The sequence below is a fragment of the Tachyglossus aculeatus genome, unplaced genomic scaffold (assembly GCF_015852505.1).
Source record: "Tachyglossus aculeatus isolate mTacAcu1 unplaced genomic scaffold, mTacAcu1.pri scaffold_123_arrow_ctg1, whole genome shotgun sequence".
NCBI classification, from domain to species: domain Eukaryota; kingdom Metazoa; phylum Chordata; class Mammalia; order Monotremata; family Tachyglossidae; genus Tachyglossus; species Tachyglossus aculeatus.
The window spans coordinates 201,527-219,207 of NW_024044852.1; the positions used below are offsets into that span (position 1 = coordinate 201,527).

General features: G+C 46.7%; 2 protein-coding genes across 2 annotated transcripts; one reads left to right on the top strand and one right to left on the bottom strand.

Annotated features, from left to right (window-relative positions):
- Positions 1–3,163: 3,163 nt before the first annotated feature.
- On the top strand, positions 3,164–5,150 carry LOC119922741 (olfactory receptor 7A10-like). Its single transcript, XM_038742414.1, has 3 exons — positions 3,164–4,203; positions 4,305–4,362; positions 5,082–5,150. Exons 1-3 carry the CDS (start codon positions 3,164–3,166, stop codon positions 5,148–5,150), a joined length of 1,167 nt encoding a protein of 388 aa, XP_038598342.1.
- A 5,316-nt stretch (positions 5,151–10,466) lies between these two features.
- LOC119922769 (olfactory receptor 7C2-like) lies at positions 10,467–11,390 on the bottom strand. Its single transcript, XM_038742431.1, has one exon. The coding sequence runs from the start codon at positions 11,388–11,390 to the stop codon at positions 10,467–10,469; it is 924 nt and encodes a 307-aa protein (XP_038598359.1).
- Between the last annotated feature and the right edge of the window lie 6,291 nt (positions 11,391–17,681).

The window sequence follows — 17,681 nt, forward strand, 5'->3', positions numbered from 1 at the left end:
CAATTACAATCATAATAATGGGGAATTTGTTAATCGCTTACTATCAATCAATCAATCAATCAGTCGTATTTATTGAGCGCTTACTATGTGCAGAGCACTGTACTAAGCGCTTGGGAAGTACAAATTGGCAACACATAGAGACAGTCCCTACCCAACAGTGGGCTCACAGTCTAAAAGGGGGAGACAGATAACAGAACCAAACATACCAACAAAATAAAATAGGATAGAAATGTACAAGTAAAATAAATAAATAAATAAATGAATAAATAGAGTAATAAATATGTACAACCATATATACATATATACAGGTGCTATGGGGAAGGGAAGGAGGTAAGATGGGGGGATGGAGAGGGGGACGAGGGGGAGAGGAAGGAAGGGGCTCAGTCTGGGAAGGCCTCCTGGAGGAGGTGAGCTCTCAGCAGGGCCTTGAAGGGAGGAAGAGAGCTAGCTTGGCGGAGGGGCAGAGGGAGGGCATTCCAGGCCCGGGGGATGACGTGGGCCGGGGGTCGATGGCGGGACAGGCGAGAACGAGGTACAGTGAGGAGATTAGTGGTGGAGGAGTGGAGGTTGCGGGCTGGGCAGTAGAAGGAGAGAAGGGAGGTGAGGTAGGAGGGGGCGAGGTGATGGAGAGCCTTGAAGCCCAGGGTGAGCAGTTTCTGCCTGATGCGCAGATTGATTGGTAGCCACTGGAGATTTTTGAGGAGGGGAGTAATATGCCCAGAGCGTTTCTGGACAAAGATAATCCGGGCAGCAGCATGAAGTATGGATTGAAGTGGAGAGAGACACGAGGATGGGAGATCAGAGAGAAGGCTGGTGCAGTAGTCCAGACGGGATAGGATGAGAGCTTGAATGAGCAGGGTAGCAGTTTGGATGGAGAGGAAAGGGAGGATCTTGGCAATGCTGCGGAGCTGAGACCGGCAGGTTTTGGTGATGGCTTGGATGTGAGGGGTGAATGAGAGAGCGGAGTCGAGGATGACACCAAGGTTGTGGGCTTGTGAGACGGGAAGGATGGTAGTGCCGTCAACAGAGATGGGAAAGTCAGGGAGAGGACAAGGTTTGGGAGGGAAGACAAGGAGCTCAGTCTTCGACATGTTGAGCTTTAGGTGGCGGGCGGACATCCAGATGGAGATGTCCTGAAGGCAGGAGGAGATGCGAGCCTGGAGGGAGGGGGAGAGAGCAGGGGCAGAGATGTAGATCTGGGTGTCATCAGTGTAGAGATGATAGTTGAAGCCGTGGGAGCGAATGAGGTCACCAAGGGAGTGAGTGTAGATTGAGAACAGAAGGGGACCAAGCACTGAACCTTGGGGAACCCCCACAGTAAGAGGATGGGAGGAGGAGGAGGAGCCTGCAAAAGAGACTGAGAAAGAACGAGCGGAGAGATAAGAGGAGAACCAGGAGAGGACGGAGTCTGTGAAGCCAAGGTCAGATAGCGTGTTGAGGAGAAGGGGGTGGTCCACAGTGTCAAAGGCAGCTGAGAGGTCGAGGAGGATTAGGACAGAATATGAGCCGTTGGATTTGGCAAGCAGGAGGTCATTGGTGACCTTTGAGAGGGCAGTTTCCGTGGAATGAAGGGGACGGAAGCCAGACTGGAGGGGGTCGAGGAGAGAGTTGTCGTTGAGGAATTCTAGGCAGCGCGTGTAGACAACTATGTATTTACTACACTGTATTTAGCTCTGTGGAAACCTATACTATTTGTGACTTTCTCTGAGACCAGGTCCAGTCCTCCACTATATGTTTATCATCTGACAAGTGGTCATCCAATGAAAGTTGGAGTCAGGAGGGCATGTTATTGTAGCATAACACCAGCATTGACCTGTCATCTACTACAGGAAAAGCATTTGTACTGGGCATTTTTGAGCCATACAAAAGAATTCAGCAATTCAGTACCAACTCTCAAAGTGCTGGCACTTTAATGGGGGCCCCAGTAGATATAAATTGACAATTATACCATGGTTAAAAGAGAGAACAGATATGAATAAAAGATGCAAAAGGATAAATAAATCTATGAGGAAATTAATTTGGAATACCTTCCAGATGAGATGGGTGGGGGAAGGGTGTGCAAGAGATAGAATTTAAGAATACCTAAATTATGCTCATCTCCCTTTTTCAATTATTTAGGAACTAATTTTTTAAAGGCATTTGTTAAGCACTTACTATGTTCCAGGCACTGTACTAAGGGCTGGGGTAGATACAAGCTAATCAGGTTGGGACACAGTCCTTGATCCACATGGGGCATACAGTCTTAATCCCCATTTTACAGATGAGACAACTTTGGCACAGAGACGTGAAGTGACTTGTCCAAGGCCACACAGCTGATAAGTGGTGGAGGTGGGATTAGAACCCAGGTCCTTCTGACTCTCAGGTCTGTGCTCTATACACTAGGCCATGCTGCTTCCCCAGTAGAAAACCACCAACTTTTTGATTATGTCCTTCATATCTCTCTTGGGTCCCTTTCTCTGCAGCTGATCCTCATGGCAGGAACATAGGGGAACTGAATCTCTGACACATGGTTTCCTCCACTGAGGATGTTTGGGGTCACCAGGCTGAAATCACATTATGTCACAGGACTGGCAGATGTCAACAATAGGGGATGCTGTGCCATGTTAGGTGGTAGTTCAACCCCGTCTACTAGGGATTGGTAGATTTAATAGGATGCCCAGACAAATTTGTAATCCAACCAAATGGCTCATGCAATTTGTGCATCAGTTGTATACCCGTGGGTGGATATGACCTCTTCCAGAAGTTTGAATAATAATGGGAGGAAGGAGATGGAACAATTTATGGAATTAAGAGAAGGTTTTTTTTAACTTGAGCACATTTGAAGTCCACCTCAATCACACCCAAATGCGCGGCAGCCAGGCAAGGGATATGTCCAAGTTCAAGGTCCTGAGGATAGCCCACTGGATAAAGAGTATAAGACCGAAGAAACATCATTACTGGATTATTTCAGTGATCCACTCATGCCAGAAATCTACCTTCAGTAGAGTTACCAGTATGCTTGGAGGAGCTGGGTAATTGATGCCTTCCTTGACATCCCAAGGTTCACATAGTTCATCCTTATCCCGTCAAAATCCCAGTGGGGAATGACTGACCTAAACAAAGATGTGATTGCTCCACCATCCCACTCCCCTGCCTTGTCTCTCCCAGCAGAACATCCGGCCCCATGGAGAGGAGAAACCAATCCAGCATCTCAGAATTCCTCCTCCTGGGACTGTCTGACCGGGAGGAACAGCGACAGCTCCTCTTTGTGCTGTTTCTCTGGATGTACCTGCTTGGGGTCCTGGGGAGCCTGCTCATCATCCTGGCGATCACATCCAACCCGCACCTGCACACCCCCATGTATTTCTTCCTCACTAACCTCTCCCTGGCTGATGCCTGCTTCCTGTCTACCACAGTCCCCAAGATGCTGGCCAACATCCAGACCCACAACGAATCCATAACTTACGCTGGCTGCCTGGCACAAGTATATTTTTTTATCTTCTTTGGAAGTCTGGATACCTTCCTCCTAACCGGGATGGCTTATGATCGCTATGTGGCCATTTGCCACCCTCTCCACTACACTACCATCATGAGTCCTCGACTCTGTGCCCTGATGGTTTCTGGGTCCTGGAGTGTCAGTAGCCTTGATGCCTTACTCAACACACTATTGGTCCTTCACTTATCCTTTTGTGCAGACAACAAAATCCTTCACTATTTCTGTGAACTTAACCAGATCCTAAAGCTATCCTGCACTGACACCATCATTAATGATGTGTTACTGTACATACTGTTCGTGGTGCTTGGTTTAGGTCCCCTTACAGGCCTCCTTTTCTCTTACATTCATATTGTTTCAACTATTTTGAAAATATCCTCTGCTGGGGGAAGATGGAAAGCCTTCTCCACTTATGGCTCTCACCTGACTGTGGTCTCTTTGTTCTGTGGCAGTGCCCTCGGAGTCTACCTCAGTCCCATGACTTCCCAAGTATCCCAGAAGGGCTCGATAGCATCTGTCGTGTACACGGTGGTCACCCCTATGCCGAATCCTTTCATCTACAGCTTGAGGAACAAAGACATGAAATGGGCCCTGAGAAACGTGTTCTGCAGGAAAAATCTTTTTTTTTGGAGATGTTGTGATCCCTTCCTGCCGGATACTTGGAGGATACAGCAGGGGTTGGTGGACCAGCCTGAGAATGAACCTTTCTGGCCATTTTTGGGAAATCTGAGGTGAGAGAATATCATTTCTGTCCCAAGTTAGTCCTGAGCACTTGGTACAGTGTGGATTAGGACACCCCACATGTTAAGGCTCCAACCTCTGTGTAAAACAGAAGCCCCCACTGTGGGCCAACCCTGGCCCTGGACTCTCAGCCTGTGGCAGGTCTGAGGGTGCCATGGGCCACAGGGGCAGGGGTGGAGCAGAGCTGAAGGGTGCATATCAGCCGGTGTTATGGTCTCTATAGCCGGTGACCTCTTTCCGATGGTGCTGGGGCTCCATGTGCTGCCTTTAGCCCAGGAGTGGACAGAAAGCAGCTCCTTGGGTTCTCCTAAGACACAGACCACCATTCTGGGACCATCCCGGCCCTCTCCCCTCCCCTCCTAATCCTCTGGGACATGGTCCCTACTGAGGGTATCAGGAGAAGGCCACGTGTAACTGGTGCCTATGGTTTTTCCCAGTGACCCTGCCACCCTTGGAGTTGGCACATGGTGAGGACAGAGCTGGTTGGGCCCAGGGGAGTGGCATGGTGCTGGTGCTCCTGTGGAATCCTTTCAGACTGTTTTCTGGTCCACGGGGCCATCAGTCTCATTCATTCATTCAATTGTATTTATTGAGCACTTACTGTGTGCAGAGCACTGTACTAAGTGCTTGACTCATGGGAATTCACTGCCCTGGGAATGCAGACTATCTCTATTCTGCCCAGACCATGTCAAGAGACACCTGTGTAAGGAATGGGGAGACTGCTGGGTGTCACCATCAGGGTCTGGAGCTTAGAGTTCTCCCAACCACCAGTCACCTGCAGATATGAGTTGTTCTTCACTCTGCATAAAACGTCCGGTTTCCAATCCATTGCTCCTGCCAGACATTTCCCCCCCTTCTCCCTCACCAGTCCACGTCCCGAAGCTCCTTCAAAACTCTCCTTAAAAGCCACCTTCTCCGGGAAATGTCCTATGACTGACCCAACCCTGCTCTGGGCAGTCACATCACCCCAGCAGCTTCCTTACACATTTACACGTTTCTGCAGCATTTACATGTCTTATTCTAGCCAGTCTTTCCCAAGTGCCTATTATATTTAGTTACTGGATTGTATGAAGCGTATTCCTATGGACCTGCATGGCGGCAGTTTAGATGGAGATGAAGAGGTGTATTCTGGAGATGTTGTTATGAAAAAAACTGACACAATTCCTTAGACTGTAAGCTTGTTGTGAGCAGGGAATGTGTCTATCAACTCTGTTGTATTGCACTCTCCCAAGTGCTTAGTACAGTGCTCTGCACCCCGTATGCGCTCAACAGATACCACTGATTGATTTGTTAATAGACAATATATGGGTTGAAAGAGAGAGAGGAGTTAGGATAATACTAGGGTTGGGGGCTTGAGAGATGGGCAGGTGATAGGAAGAAGAGTATATGATCCCCTACTCTATAATGGGGGAGTAAGAACTGGCATAGTCAGAGCTAAAATTGTTGTGCGTATTGCTGGTGACAGAGTCTTCCTTGAGGAACAATAGATGAGTCTCGAACCTGAGACTTTAGGTTAGAGAATCTGTGCAGGGGAACAGGTCTTAGTGCTAGGGACTTGTGCAGCACCGATCCCACCTTTTTGTCCCTACTGATAGTGTCCCCACTGGGGCACTGAGTGTAACAGGTGAAGAGGCATGCAGGAGCCCAGCACATTGACAAGACGTGTGTGATCTTTGCCCATGTTAGCCAGCTGCAGGCAGAACCAGAACTTGAAGCCAGAACACTGGGCTATTGTACATTATATAGCCCACTCATTACATACATTCTATATATTAAGTACAAAGGATAGGCAGATAGATAGGCAAAGTATAGAGCTTTCTTCATCTGTGGGTCTCACCTAGTTGTGGTCTCTTTTTTTTGGAAGTGTACATATATTTACATATATATATATATATATATATATATATATATATATATATATATATATATCTCACAGTTTAGGTCCCCATTTTGCAGATTAGGTAGCTGAGGCACAGAGAAGTGGGGTGGCTTGCCCAAGGTCATGCAGCTGACAGTTGGCGGTGCCGGGATTTGAACCCATGACCTCTGACTCCAAGGCCCGTGCTCTTTCCACTGAGCCACGCTGCTTCTCTTATATTGTATTATTATTACATTATTATTTCACCTGTATATACGTATATCACCTGTATATATGTTTGTACATCACCTTTATATATGTATGTATGTTTGTATGTATTTATTACTCTATTTATTTTATTTGTACATATTTATTCTATTTATTTTATTTTGTTAATATGTTTGGTTTTGTTGTCTGTCTCCCCTTTCTAGACTGTGAGCCCGCTGTTGGGTAGGGACCGTCTCTATATGTTGCCAACTTGTACTTCCCAAGCACTTAGTACAGTGCTCTGCACACAGTAAGCATTCAATAAATATGACTGAATGAATGAATAGAGAGAGCGAGAGAGAGGGAGAGAGAGAGAGAGAGATGGACAGAAACAGAGTTGTTCTTTGTATTAGAAGAAGACACCTCCAAGTGAAATTCATTTATGTGTGCATGTGTGACTGTAAATGCAAATGCAGGACCCACAGTTGTGTTCACATTTTATGCACAAAAAGGCTGTCCCTTATTGTGTTGTAGTTTTGATTTTTGCCACACTTGATGCAGTGCCTGATGAACCTCCAGTGGTTGCCCATCCACTTCCACATCAAACAGAAAATCCTTACCATTGGCTTTAAGCCCTCAATCACCTTGCCCCCTCCTACCTCGCCTCACTACTCTCCAACTACAACCCAGCCCGCACACTTTACTCCTCTATTGCCAACCTATTCACTATACTTCTATCTCATCTATCTCACCGCCAACCCCTTGCTCATATTCATTCATTCATTCAATCGTATTTATTGAGCACTTACTGTGTGCAGAGCACGAGAAGCAGTGTGGCTCAGTGGAAAGAGCACGGGCTTTGGAGTCAAAGGCCATGGGTTTGAATCCCGCCTCCACCACATCAATCAATCAATCGTATTTATTGAGCGCTTACTGTGTGCAGAGCACTGTACTAAGCGCTTGGGAAGTACAAGTTGGCAACATCACATGTCTGCTGTGTGACCTTGGGCAAGTCACTTAACTTCTCTGAGCCTCAGTTCCCTCATCTGTAAAATGGGGATTAAGACTGTGAGCCCCGTGTGGGACAAACTGATCACCTTCTATCTCCCCCAGCGCTTAGAACAGTGTTTTGCACATAGTAAGTGCTTAACAAATGCCATCATCATTATTATTATTATTACTAAGCGCTTGGAAAGTACAAATCAGCAACGTATAGAGACGGTCCCTACCCACCAATGAGCTCACAGTCTAGAAGGGGGAGACTCGTGGCTCAGTGGAAAGAGGCCGGGCTTTGGAGTCAGAGGTCATGGGTTCAAGTCCTGGCTCTGCCACTTGTCAGCTGTGTGACTTTGGGCAAGTCACTTCACTTCTCTGGGCCTCAGTGACCTCATCTGTAAAATGGGGATTAAGATTGTGAGCCCCACATGGGACAAACCGATCACCTTGTATCCTCCCCAGCGCTTAGAACAGTGCTTTGCACATAGTAAGCGCTTAACAAATACTAAAATTATCCAGCGCTTAGAACAGTGCTCCAGCGCTTAGAACAGTGCTATGCACATAGTAAGTGCTTAACAAATACCAACATTATTATTATTATTATTACAACAAAACAAGTAGACAGGTGGCAATACCATTAGAATAGATAAATAGAATTAAAGCTAAATACACATAATAATATATAACAATAATAATGACGGTATTTGTTAAGTGCTTACTCTGTGCCAAGCCCTGTTCTAAGTGGCGGGGTAGATACCAGGCAATCAGGTTGTCCCACGTGGTGCTCCCGGACTTAATCCTCATTTTACAGATGAGGCACAGAGCACAAGCTCCCGCATTCGAACCTCCCTCACAAAGACAGTCTCCGCCCCCCTCCGCTCATATCCTGTCTCTGGCCTGGAACTCCCTCCCCCTTCATATCTGACAGACCATCACTCTCCCCAACTTCAAAGCCTTATTAAAAGAACATCAAAATCACAAAAACAACGTGGCCTAGTAGAAAAAGCATGAGCCTGGAAATCAGAAGACCTAGGTTCTAATCTTGGCTCGACCACTTGTCTGCTGTGAGGTTTTGGGAGAGTCACTTAAATTCTCTGTGCCTCAGCTACCTCATCTGTAAAATGAGGATTAAGACTGTGAAATCCAAATGGGACCCAAACTGTGCCCGACCTGATTATCTTGTATCTACCGCAGAGCTTAGTACAGTGCCTGGCACACGGTACATACTTAACAAATGCCATTTAAAAAATGAGCAAACAAACAAACAAATCTACTCCAAGAAGCCTTCCCCAACTTAGTCCTCATTTCCCATACTCCTCCCTTATGCATCACCCTGGCACTTGGATTTGTACCATTTAGTCACTCCATCCTCAGCCCTGTAACACTTACATACATATTCATAATTTATATTAATGTCTATCTCCCCCTCTAGGCTGTGAGTTCCTTGTGGGCAGGGAATGTATTTACCAAGTCAATTATATCGTAGTCTCCCAAGCACTTAGTAAAGTGCTCTGCACACAGTAAGTGCTCAATAAATATGATTGACTGATTGATACCACTTCCCTTTTGTTTCCTTGTCTCATGTTCCTTATGAAACTTTTACTCAAAATTGAAAAAAAACCACTCCTTTCTTGAAAGTAGTTTTTCATGCTGATCTGGCCTTGGCAATTGACTTCCAGTTTTCTGCTGGGATGCAGCATTGTCTTAGGCTTTGTTTAACTAGGTCTTCTGCTCTCTTTGCTTTCAGTTTCCTAATTTCAGCTCTCCATGTAGTAGTTATTTGGGAATTCTGCTGTCGTTCATTCTCCTCCCATATCCCACTCAGCATAGATGAATTGAGGTAAACATAATTTACATTCTAGGAAACTGGCTATGTTGTAGATATTAAGCACTTACTGAGTGCCAAGCAGTGCACTGAGTACTCGGGTAGCTACTAAATAATCAGGTCAGACACAGTCCCTGTCCCACGTGGGACTCAGAGTCTAAGGAGGAAGGGAATATTCCAGAATTTCATTGTCTGTGATCCTGTCTAGCCATTTGATATTGATTGTACCTATTAGCGCTCAAAGAACAAGCTTTGCGCATCATCAAACATCTTGAATTAGTTGTAGAGTGCCATGGAGAATGCCATGCCTTATCATTTTTCAGATTGTTTATTGAGCAAGTACGGTGGGGAGTGCACAATTTCAGTCACATGAGGCATGTCCAAAAGAGGAGTAAGATGTGATCTCTGCCCTCAAAGTGTGTGCAGTCTAATGGAGGAGCGAAGTAAACATCAACTGACAAATATCCAAGAGTTAAAACCAGACAAGTATAGATAAAAAAGCAAACAGGTGAATAAATCAATGAAATATAAAGTCCTGTAGACTGTAAGATCATTGTGGGTAGGGATTGTGTCTACCAACTCTGTTATATTGTACTCTCCAAAGTGCTTTGTACACTGCTCTGCAAACAGTAAGTATTCAATAAATACGACTGGTTGGAATAAAGATATCTCTTCACCAAGAGTGTTGAAATGGATGAGCGAATGGCATGACTGGATGACAGTGGCTGGGCGTGGAGGGGGATAAATCAGTAATCGATCAGGCATAGTATTATTTTTATAATAATAATGGCATTTGAGGCACAGCAAGGTGAAGTGAGTTGCCCAAGGCCACACACCAGAGCAGTGGCAGAGCAGGGATTAGAACCCAGGTCCTCCAAATTCCCAGGCCCATGCTCTTTCCACCAGGCCATGCCATTTCTCTAATAATAATGATAATTTTTTAAGTGCTTACTATGTGCCAAGCACTGTACTAAGCCCTGGGGTAGATAGAAGGTAATCAGGTCCCAAATAAGGCACGCAATGTAAGTAGGAGGGCAAACAAGTATTGAATCTGCATTTTGCACCAAGCACTGTACCAATCACTATAGTAGTTACAAAATAGGTTGGATACAGTCCAAGTAGGCGGGAGAATAGTATCTAATTCCCATTTTACAGATGAGAAAACTGAGGACCAGAGAGTTGCAGTGACTTGTCCAAGATTACACACAGCAGGCAAGTGGCAGAGTCAGGATTAACCCCCAAATCCCCTGACTCCCAAGCTGGTGTTCTTGCCACTACATCGTGCTGCTGAAAAGCTTAGGCTAACTCCCAGGTTATTCCAGCACATCCTACTCCCTTCCAGGGCCCAGTTTTTTCAGAAAGTGAGTTTACCTGCTGAACACGTTTCTCAAAGCCCCTTTCATGTCTTTATTCCTCAGGCTGTAGATGAAGGGGTTCAGCACAGGTGTGACCACCGTGTACATCACGGATGCTACCGAGCCCTTCCGGGACACGTGGGTAGACGTGGAACTGAAATAGACCCCAAGAGCAGTGCCGTAGAACAGGGAGACCACGGACAGGTGAGAGCCACAGGTGGAGAAAGCTTTATACCTTCCCCAGGCAGATGGGATTCTCAGTATGGTGAAGACAATACGAGTGTAAGAGAACAGGAGGCCTGTGAGGGGACCTATTCCAAGTGCCATTATCAGTGCATATAACAAAAAAACATTGATGTGGGTGTCCGTACAGGAAAGCATTAGAACCTGGTTAATTTCACAGAAGAAGTGAAGGATTTCATTATTTTTGCAGAAGGATAAGCGAAGCATCAGTAAGGTATGTATTAAGGCATCAAGGCCACTGACCATCCAAGACCCAGTAACCACCAGGGCACAGAACCGTGGGTTCATGATCGTGGTATAATGGAGGGGTTGACATATGGCCACGTAGTGGTCATAAGCCATCCCTGTGAGGAGGAAATTGTCCATTACGCCAAACAGATTAAAAAAGTACCCTTGTGCCAGGCAACCTGCATAAGATATGGATTTATCTTGGGTCTGGACATTGACCAGCATCTTGGGGACCGTGGTGGACAAGAAACAGATGTCAGCCAAGGAGAGGTTGACGAGGAAGAAGTACATGGGAGTGTGCAGGTGTGGGTCGGAGCCGATGGCCAGGACGATGAGCAGGCTCCCCAGGAATCCGAGCAGGTACATCCAGAGGAACAGCACGAAGAGGAGCTGCCGCTGCTCCACTCGATCTGACAGTCCCAGGAGGAGGAATTCTGAGAAGCTGGTTTGGTTTCCCTTCTCCATGAGGCCAGGGAATCTACTGGAGGGAGACGTGGCAGAGGAAGGGAATGGTGGAGCAGTCACATTATGATAAGAATCAGTCTAGGCTTTGTGCAATGGTTACCGATTCATCTTCGAATCCAGCAGAAACTTCTATTGACACTCTATTTGTACTATGATAAGAACTTACTTCAGTGCTCTTCACACAGTAAGTGCTCAAAAAATGGACTGATCAACTGCTTAACACTCTATCATCCTTCTCGTTACCAATCCACTCTCTTCTCCCACTAAATGCCAGCTCACACTCTCCATTCCTTTAAAGTTCACCTTCTCACTGTTATTAGTGCTTGTTTCTCCCACCTCAGATCCCTGGCTCATGCCCTTCCTCTTGCTTGGAACTTTTTTGTCCTTCAAATCCTGCAGACCACAGCACTCCCCATCTTCCAATCCTTTCTGAAGTGCCAACTTCTCCAGGAGGTCTTCCTCAGTGAACTTTCCTTCTCCCCAGGTCCTATCCTCCTTGCTACCATCTTAACACTTTTGCACTCACAACCTCTCTTCACATTTTTGTGAGAGAAGGATGATAGAGTGCTAATAAGTTGATCAATCCATTTTTTGAGCACTTACTGTGTACAGAGTACTGAAGTAAGCTCTTGTGATAATACAGAGTGCCAATAGAGAGAAGTTTCTGCTGGTTGTAAAGATGAATGGGTAACCATTACACAGAGCCTATACTGATTCTCACCATGATGTGATTGCCTTTGGTACCTAGAGATGTATGTGCTTGACTATTTGAGCACTTCTTCTTCTTATTTATCATTTATTTTATGTTTGTCATCCTCATTATATTGTAAGGTACTTGGCAAGGTTCATGCCTTCTACCTCAATTGTGTTCTATGGTCACAGCAAATGTTCAATAAACACTACTGATCGATTGATATTTTGGGGAGGGTGGGGGATGGGAGGATGAGAATGGTCTGTCTAAGCAGTGGAAGGATGATTTTTTGCTCAGCCATTCAATCCAGAAGGGAATCTGGGTGGGCTGGGGGCTGGCTGGGCAGCTCGTTTACCCGAGATTCTTCTTTCATATCCCCCACCCTCCCTGGCCTCTGGCATCGAGCTTCTGAGGGAGGTGGGCCAGCCCAGGTTTTAGTGAGTTCTACCTTCCTACCCAGGCTTGGCATGGGTTTCATCCAGTTCCCTCACCATAAATCATAGGCCCACCAAGGCCATGCACGGCTTTTTTGATGAAACATATGTTTATCTTTACCACAGTGTGTCTTGTGCTGGGTTCTGAAAGGTAGGAATTGAAGAAGGGGTTACGCTGCTCATGGAAATAATGATCCTGAAAGCCTATCTGTGGTCTGGGCATGTCACCCCCCCCCCTCAAAAATCTCCAATGGTTGCCTATCAACCTTCGTAACAAGCAAAAACTCCTCACTATTGGCTTCAAAGCTCTCCATCACCTTGCCCCCTCGTACCTCACCACCCTTATCTCCTTCTACAGCCCAGCCAACACATTCCACTCCTCTGCTGCTTTCCTCCTCACCGTGCCTCATTCTCGCCTGTCCCGCCGTTGACCCCGGCCCATGTCCTACCGCTGGCCTGGAATGCTCCTCCTGTTCAAATCCAACAAACTAGCACACTTCCCCCCTTCAAAGCCCTACTGAATGCTCACCGCCTCCAGGAGGCCTTCCCAGACTGAGCCCCCCTTTTCTTCTGCTCCTCCTTCCCTCACCATTGCCCCGACTCCCTCCCTCTGCTCTACCCGCCTCCCTGCCCCATGGCATTTGTGTATATATGTACATATATATTATTCTATTTATTTTATTAATGATATGTTTATATCTATAATTCTATTTAAATTGATGTTATTGATGCCTGTTTACTTGGTTTTTTTTGTTTTGTTTTCTGTCTCCCCCTTCTAGACTGTAAGCCCTTTGTTGGGTAGGGATTGTCTCTACTTTTTGCCAAATTGTAGTTTCCAAGCGCTTAGTACAGTGCTCTGCACACAGTAAGGGCTCAATAAATATGATTGAATGAATGAATGAAGATTCTCAGCCTCCAAATGGCCGCTTGATTGAAAGTGTTTTTCCCACAAGGCCATTCAATAGGGCGTTGTAAGACAAGAGGTCTCCTCACCCTGTGACATCACTGTAGGTTGAGCCAATGTCAGGGGCTGGGAAGAAGGATAGGAATAGGAAAGGAAATAGGAAGAATAGGAAAGGAACATCCACACTGGAGGAGCTGGGGAAGGGCCACATTTGAGGTGACTGCAATGGCATAGAGAGGCTCCATTCATTCATTCAATTCATTCAATCATTTTTTGAGTGCTTACTGTGTGCAGAGCACTGTATTAAGCGCTTGGAAAGTACAATTCTTGGGTAGGCACTGTCTCTATATGTTGCCAACTTGGACTTCCCAAGCACTTAGTACAGTGCTCTGCACACAGTAAGCGCTCAATAAATACAATTGAATGAATGAATGAACAGATAGAGACAGTCCCTACCCAACAACGGGCTCACAGTCTAGAACGGGGGAGACAGACAACAAAACAAAACAAGTAGACAGGTGTCAACACCATCAAAATAGATAAATAGAATTATCGATATATGCACATCATTAATAAAATAGAGTAATAAATATGTACAAATATACACAAGTGCTGTGGGAAGGGGAAGGGGGTAGGACAGAGGGAGGGAGTGGGGGCGATGGGGAGGAGAGGAGGAGCAGAGGAAAAGGGGAGGCTCAGTCTGGGAAGGTCTCCTGGAGGAGGTGAGCTCTCAGTAGGGCTTTGAAGGGAGGAAGAGAGCTAGCTTGGCGGATGGGCAGAGGGAGGGCATTGCAGGCCCGGGGTATGACGTGGGCCGGGGGTCGATGGCGGGACAGGCGAGAACGAGGTATGGTGAGGAGATTAATGGTGGAGGAGCGGAGGGTGGGGGCTGGGCTGTAGAAGGAGAGAAGGGAGGTGAGGTAGGAGGGGGCGAGGTGATGGAGAGACTTGAAGCCCAGGGTGAGGAGTTTCTGCCTGATGCGCAGATTGATTGGTAGCCATTGGAGATTTTTGAGGAGGGGAGTAACATGCCCAGAGCGTTTCTGGACAAAGACAATACGGGCAACAGCATGAAGTATGGATTGAAGTGCGGAGAGACATGAGGATGGGAGATCAGAGAGAAGGCTGATGCAGTAGTCCAGACGGGATAGGACGAGAGCTTGAACGAGCAGGGTAGCGGTTTGGATGGAGAGAAAAGGGCAGATCTTGGCAATGTTGCAGAGCTGAGACCGGCAGGTTTTGGTGACGGCTTGGATGTGAGGGGTGAATGAGAAAGCGGAGTCGAGGATGACACCAAGGTTGCAGGCTTGTGAGATGGGAAGGATGGTAGTGCCGTCAACAGAGATGGGAAAGTCAGGGAGAGGGCATCCAAACCGCTACCCTGCTCGTTCAAGCTCTCATCCTATCCCGTCTGGACTACTGCATCAGCCTTCTCTCTGATCTCCCATCCTCGTGCCTCTCCCCACTTCAATCCATACTTCATGCTGCTGCCCGGATTGTCTTTGTCCAGAAACACTCTGGGTATGTTACTCCCCTCCTCAAAAATCTCCAATGGCTACCAATCAATCTGCGCATCAGGCAGAAACTCCTCACCCTGGGCTTCAAGGCTCTCCATCACCTCGCCCCCTCCTATCTCACCTCCCTTTTCTCCTTCTACAGCCCAGCCCGCACCCTCCACTCCTCTGCCGCTAATCTCCTCACCATACCTCGTTCTCGCCTGTCCCGCCATCGACCCCCGGCCCACGTCATCCCCCGGGCCTGGAATGCCCTCCCTCTGCCCATCCGCCAAGCTAGCTCTGTTCCTCCCTTCAAGGCCCTACTGAGAGCTCACCTCCTCCAGGAGGCCTTCCCAGACTGAGCCCCTTCCTTCCTCTCCCCCTCGCCCGCCTCTCCATCCCCCCATCTTACCTCCTTCCCTTCTCCACAGCACCTGTATATATGTATATATGTTTGTACATATATATTACTCTATTTATTTATTTATTTATTTATTTTACTTGTACATGTCTATTCTATTTATTTTATTTTGTTAATCTCTTTAGTTTTGTTCTCTGTCTCCCCCTTTTAGACTGTGAGCCCACTGTTGGGTAGGGACTGTCTCTATATGTTGCCAACTTGTACTTCCCAAGCGCTTAGTACAGTGCTCTGCACACAGTAAGCACTCAATAAATACGATTGATTGATTGATTGATTGAAGCCTTATTGAAGGCACACCTCCTCCAAGAGGCCTTCCCAGACTAAGCCCCACTTTTCTTCATCTCCCATTCCCTTCTGTGTTTCCCTCATTTGCTCTGCACACAAGTGCTGGATTTTATTCTATGCATCCTTGACCTTGTACTCGTTATCTTTTTTTCTGTCAAATTGTGTTGGTGATTTTATCTGATGATGGAACTAAAATATTTTTTATCTTTTTCTTATAAAGCAACAACAACTGTAGTATTGGTTCAGTGATTACTCTGTGCCAAGCACTGTACTAAGTGCTGGGGTAGATATGAGATTATGAGGTCAGACACAGCCCCTGCTCAGATGGGGAGTAACAGTCTAAGGGGGAGGGACAGTGGGGGGGGTCAACAACCACTCAAGCCAGAGTGTGGGTGGAAAAAACCCCTCAGAGAACAGATACTCTCCCAATCATAGGGCAGACCTAACACTTAATGACCCAATTTTACCCATCCTCAGCACTTATCTATGTATGTTTCTTAAACTGTACCTTCAATTATTTATTTCAGCTACTCTATTTGTACCCCTTTTTGTGTCTGTCTCCCCCTGTTAGAGTGTAAGCTCCTTGTGGAAAACGCCACCTGGTTTTGTACTTCCCAAGGGCTCAGTGGAATATGTTGCACCCATTGTTGCCAACTTGTACTTACCAAGCGCTTAGTACAGTGCTCTGCACACAGTAAGCGCTCAATAAATACGATTGAATGAACGAGTGAATGGATGGTCAAAGCATAGAATACATCTATTACTACAGAGCTACCTACTGAACCTGACTGATGAGCTGCTGACTTGGGGGCTAAAAGGTCAGGTGACGTGGTGGTGACAGTGGTGACCAAGAAATCCTGGCATCTCCCGAACTGCCAATTTTGGTGCTCCTGGTTTGGGCTGATTGTGATTAGGACTAGAGGGGACACAGGAGAGATTTTTGTTGGGTTTTAGGCAAGAAACCCCCAGCAATACCCCAGACCTTTACAGAGAGTACCACCAGCATAACCCCCTTCAGATGGCCAGGATGAGAGACAAAAATGCAGTAGAACCCCAGCCCAGGCATCACTTGTCACATTGTGGCCAGCAGATCCCGCTTAAAGCAGAGCTCCACTGGGCACCCAGCTACCAGCATGCTAGTTCCCGTCCCTGCTGCGTGGCTCAAGTTCCTGATCCCCCACAAACCTCTGGCCCTTCCTGTCCCTTCTCCATCCGTAGCAGCAGGAGCTGCACGGGAGGAAGCACTGCAGACTTTAAGCTTGTTCTGCTACCTCTGTTGTGTTGTACTCTCTCAAGCTTTCAGGTCAGTACTCTGCACATCTAAAATAAACTTAATAAAATACCATTGATGACGATGATGATGATGATGCGGACACAAGATCAGGTGGGCCAGGTGGCTTTTGTGGGAAGAAAGGGTCATTGTGACCCACCCCATCCCACACTAGGAAGCCTTTCCCTCCTCTGGCACTGACCTGAAAGCAAGGATGGCTGGAATGTGTATCTATTTATAAATGTCTGTCTCCCCACTAGACTATAAGCTCATTGTGGGCAGGGAATCTGTCCGTTATATTGCTGTGTTGTACTATCCCAAGTGCTTAGTTCAGTGCCCTGCACACAGTAAGCGCTCAATAAATATGATTGATTGACTGGTGTAGGGTTGAAGTTTCCTGCATTTAAAACCCCCAGAATAAGGTCCCCTAGTACTCTGTTACCTCAACTGAGAAGGCTCTAAGGGTGCTCCAGCCCAAACAGAGAAGCAGCGTGGCTCAGGGGACAGAGCACGGGCTTGGGAGTCAGAGGTCATGGGTTCTAATCCAGGCCCTGCCAACTGTCGGCTGTGTGACTTTGGGCAAGTCACTTAACTTCTCTGTGCCTCAGTCCCTTCATCTGGAAAATGGGGATTAAGACTGTGAGCCCCATGTGGGACAACCTGATTACCTTGTATCCCCCCAGTGCTTAGAACAGTGCTTGGCACATAGTAAGCATTTAACAAATGCCATTATTATTATTATTAATAAACACTGAAGGCTAGGCATTTCAAGTGAGGAAGAGCAGCTAGT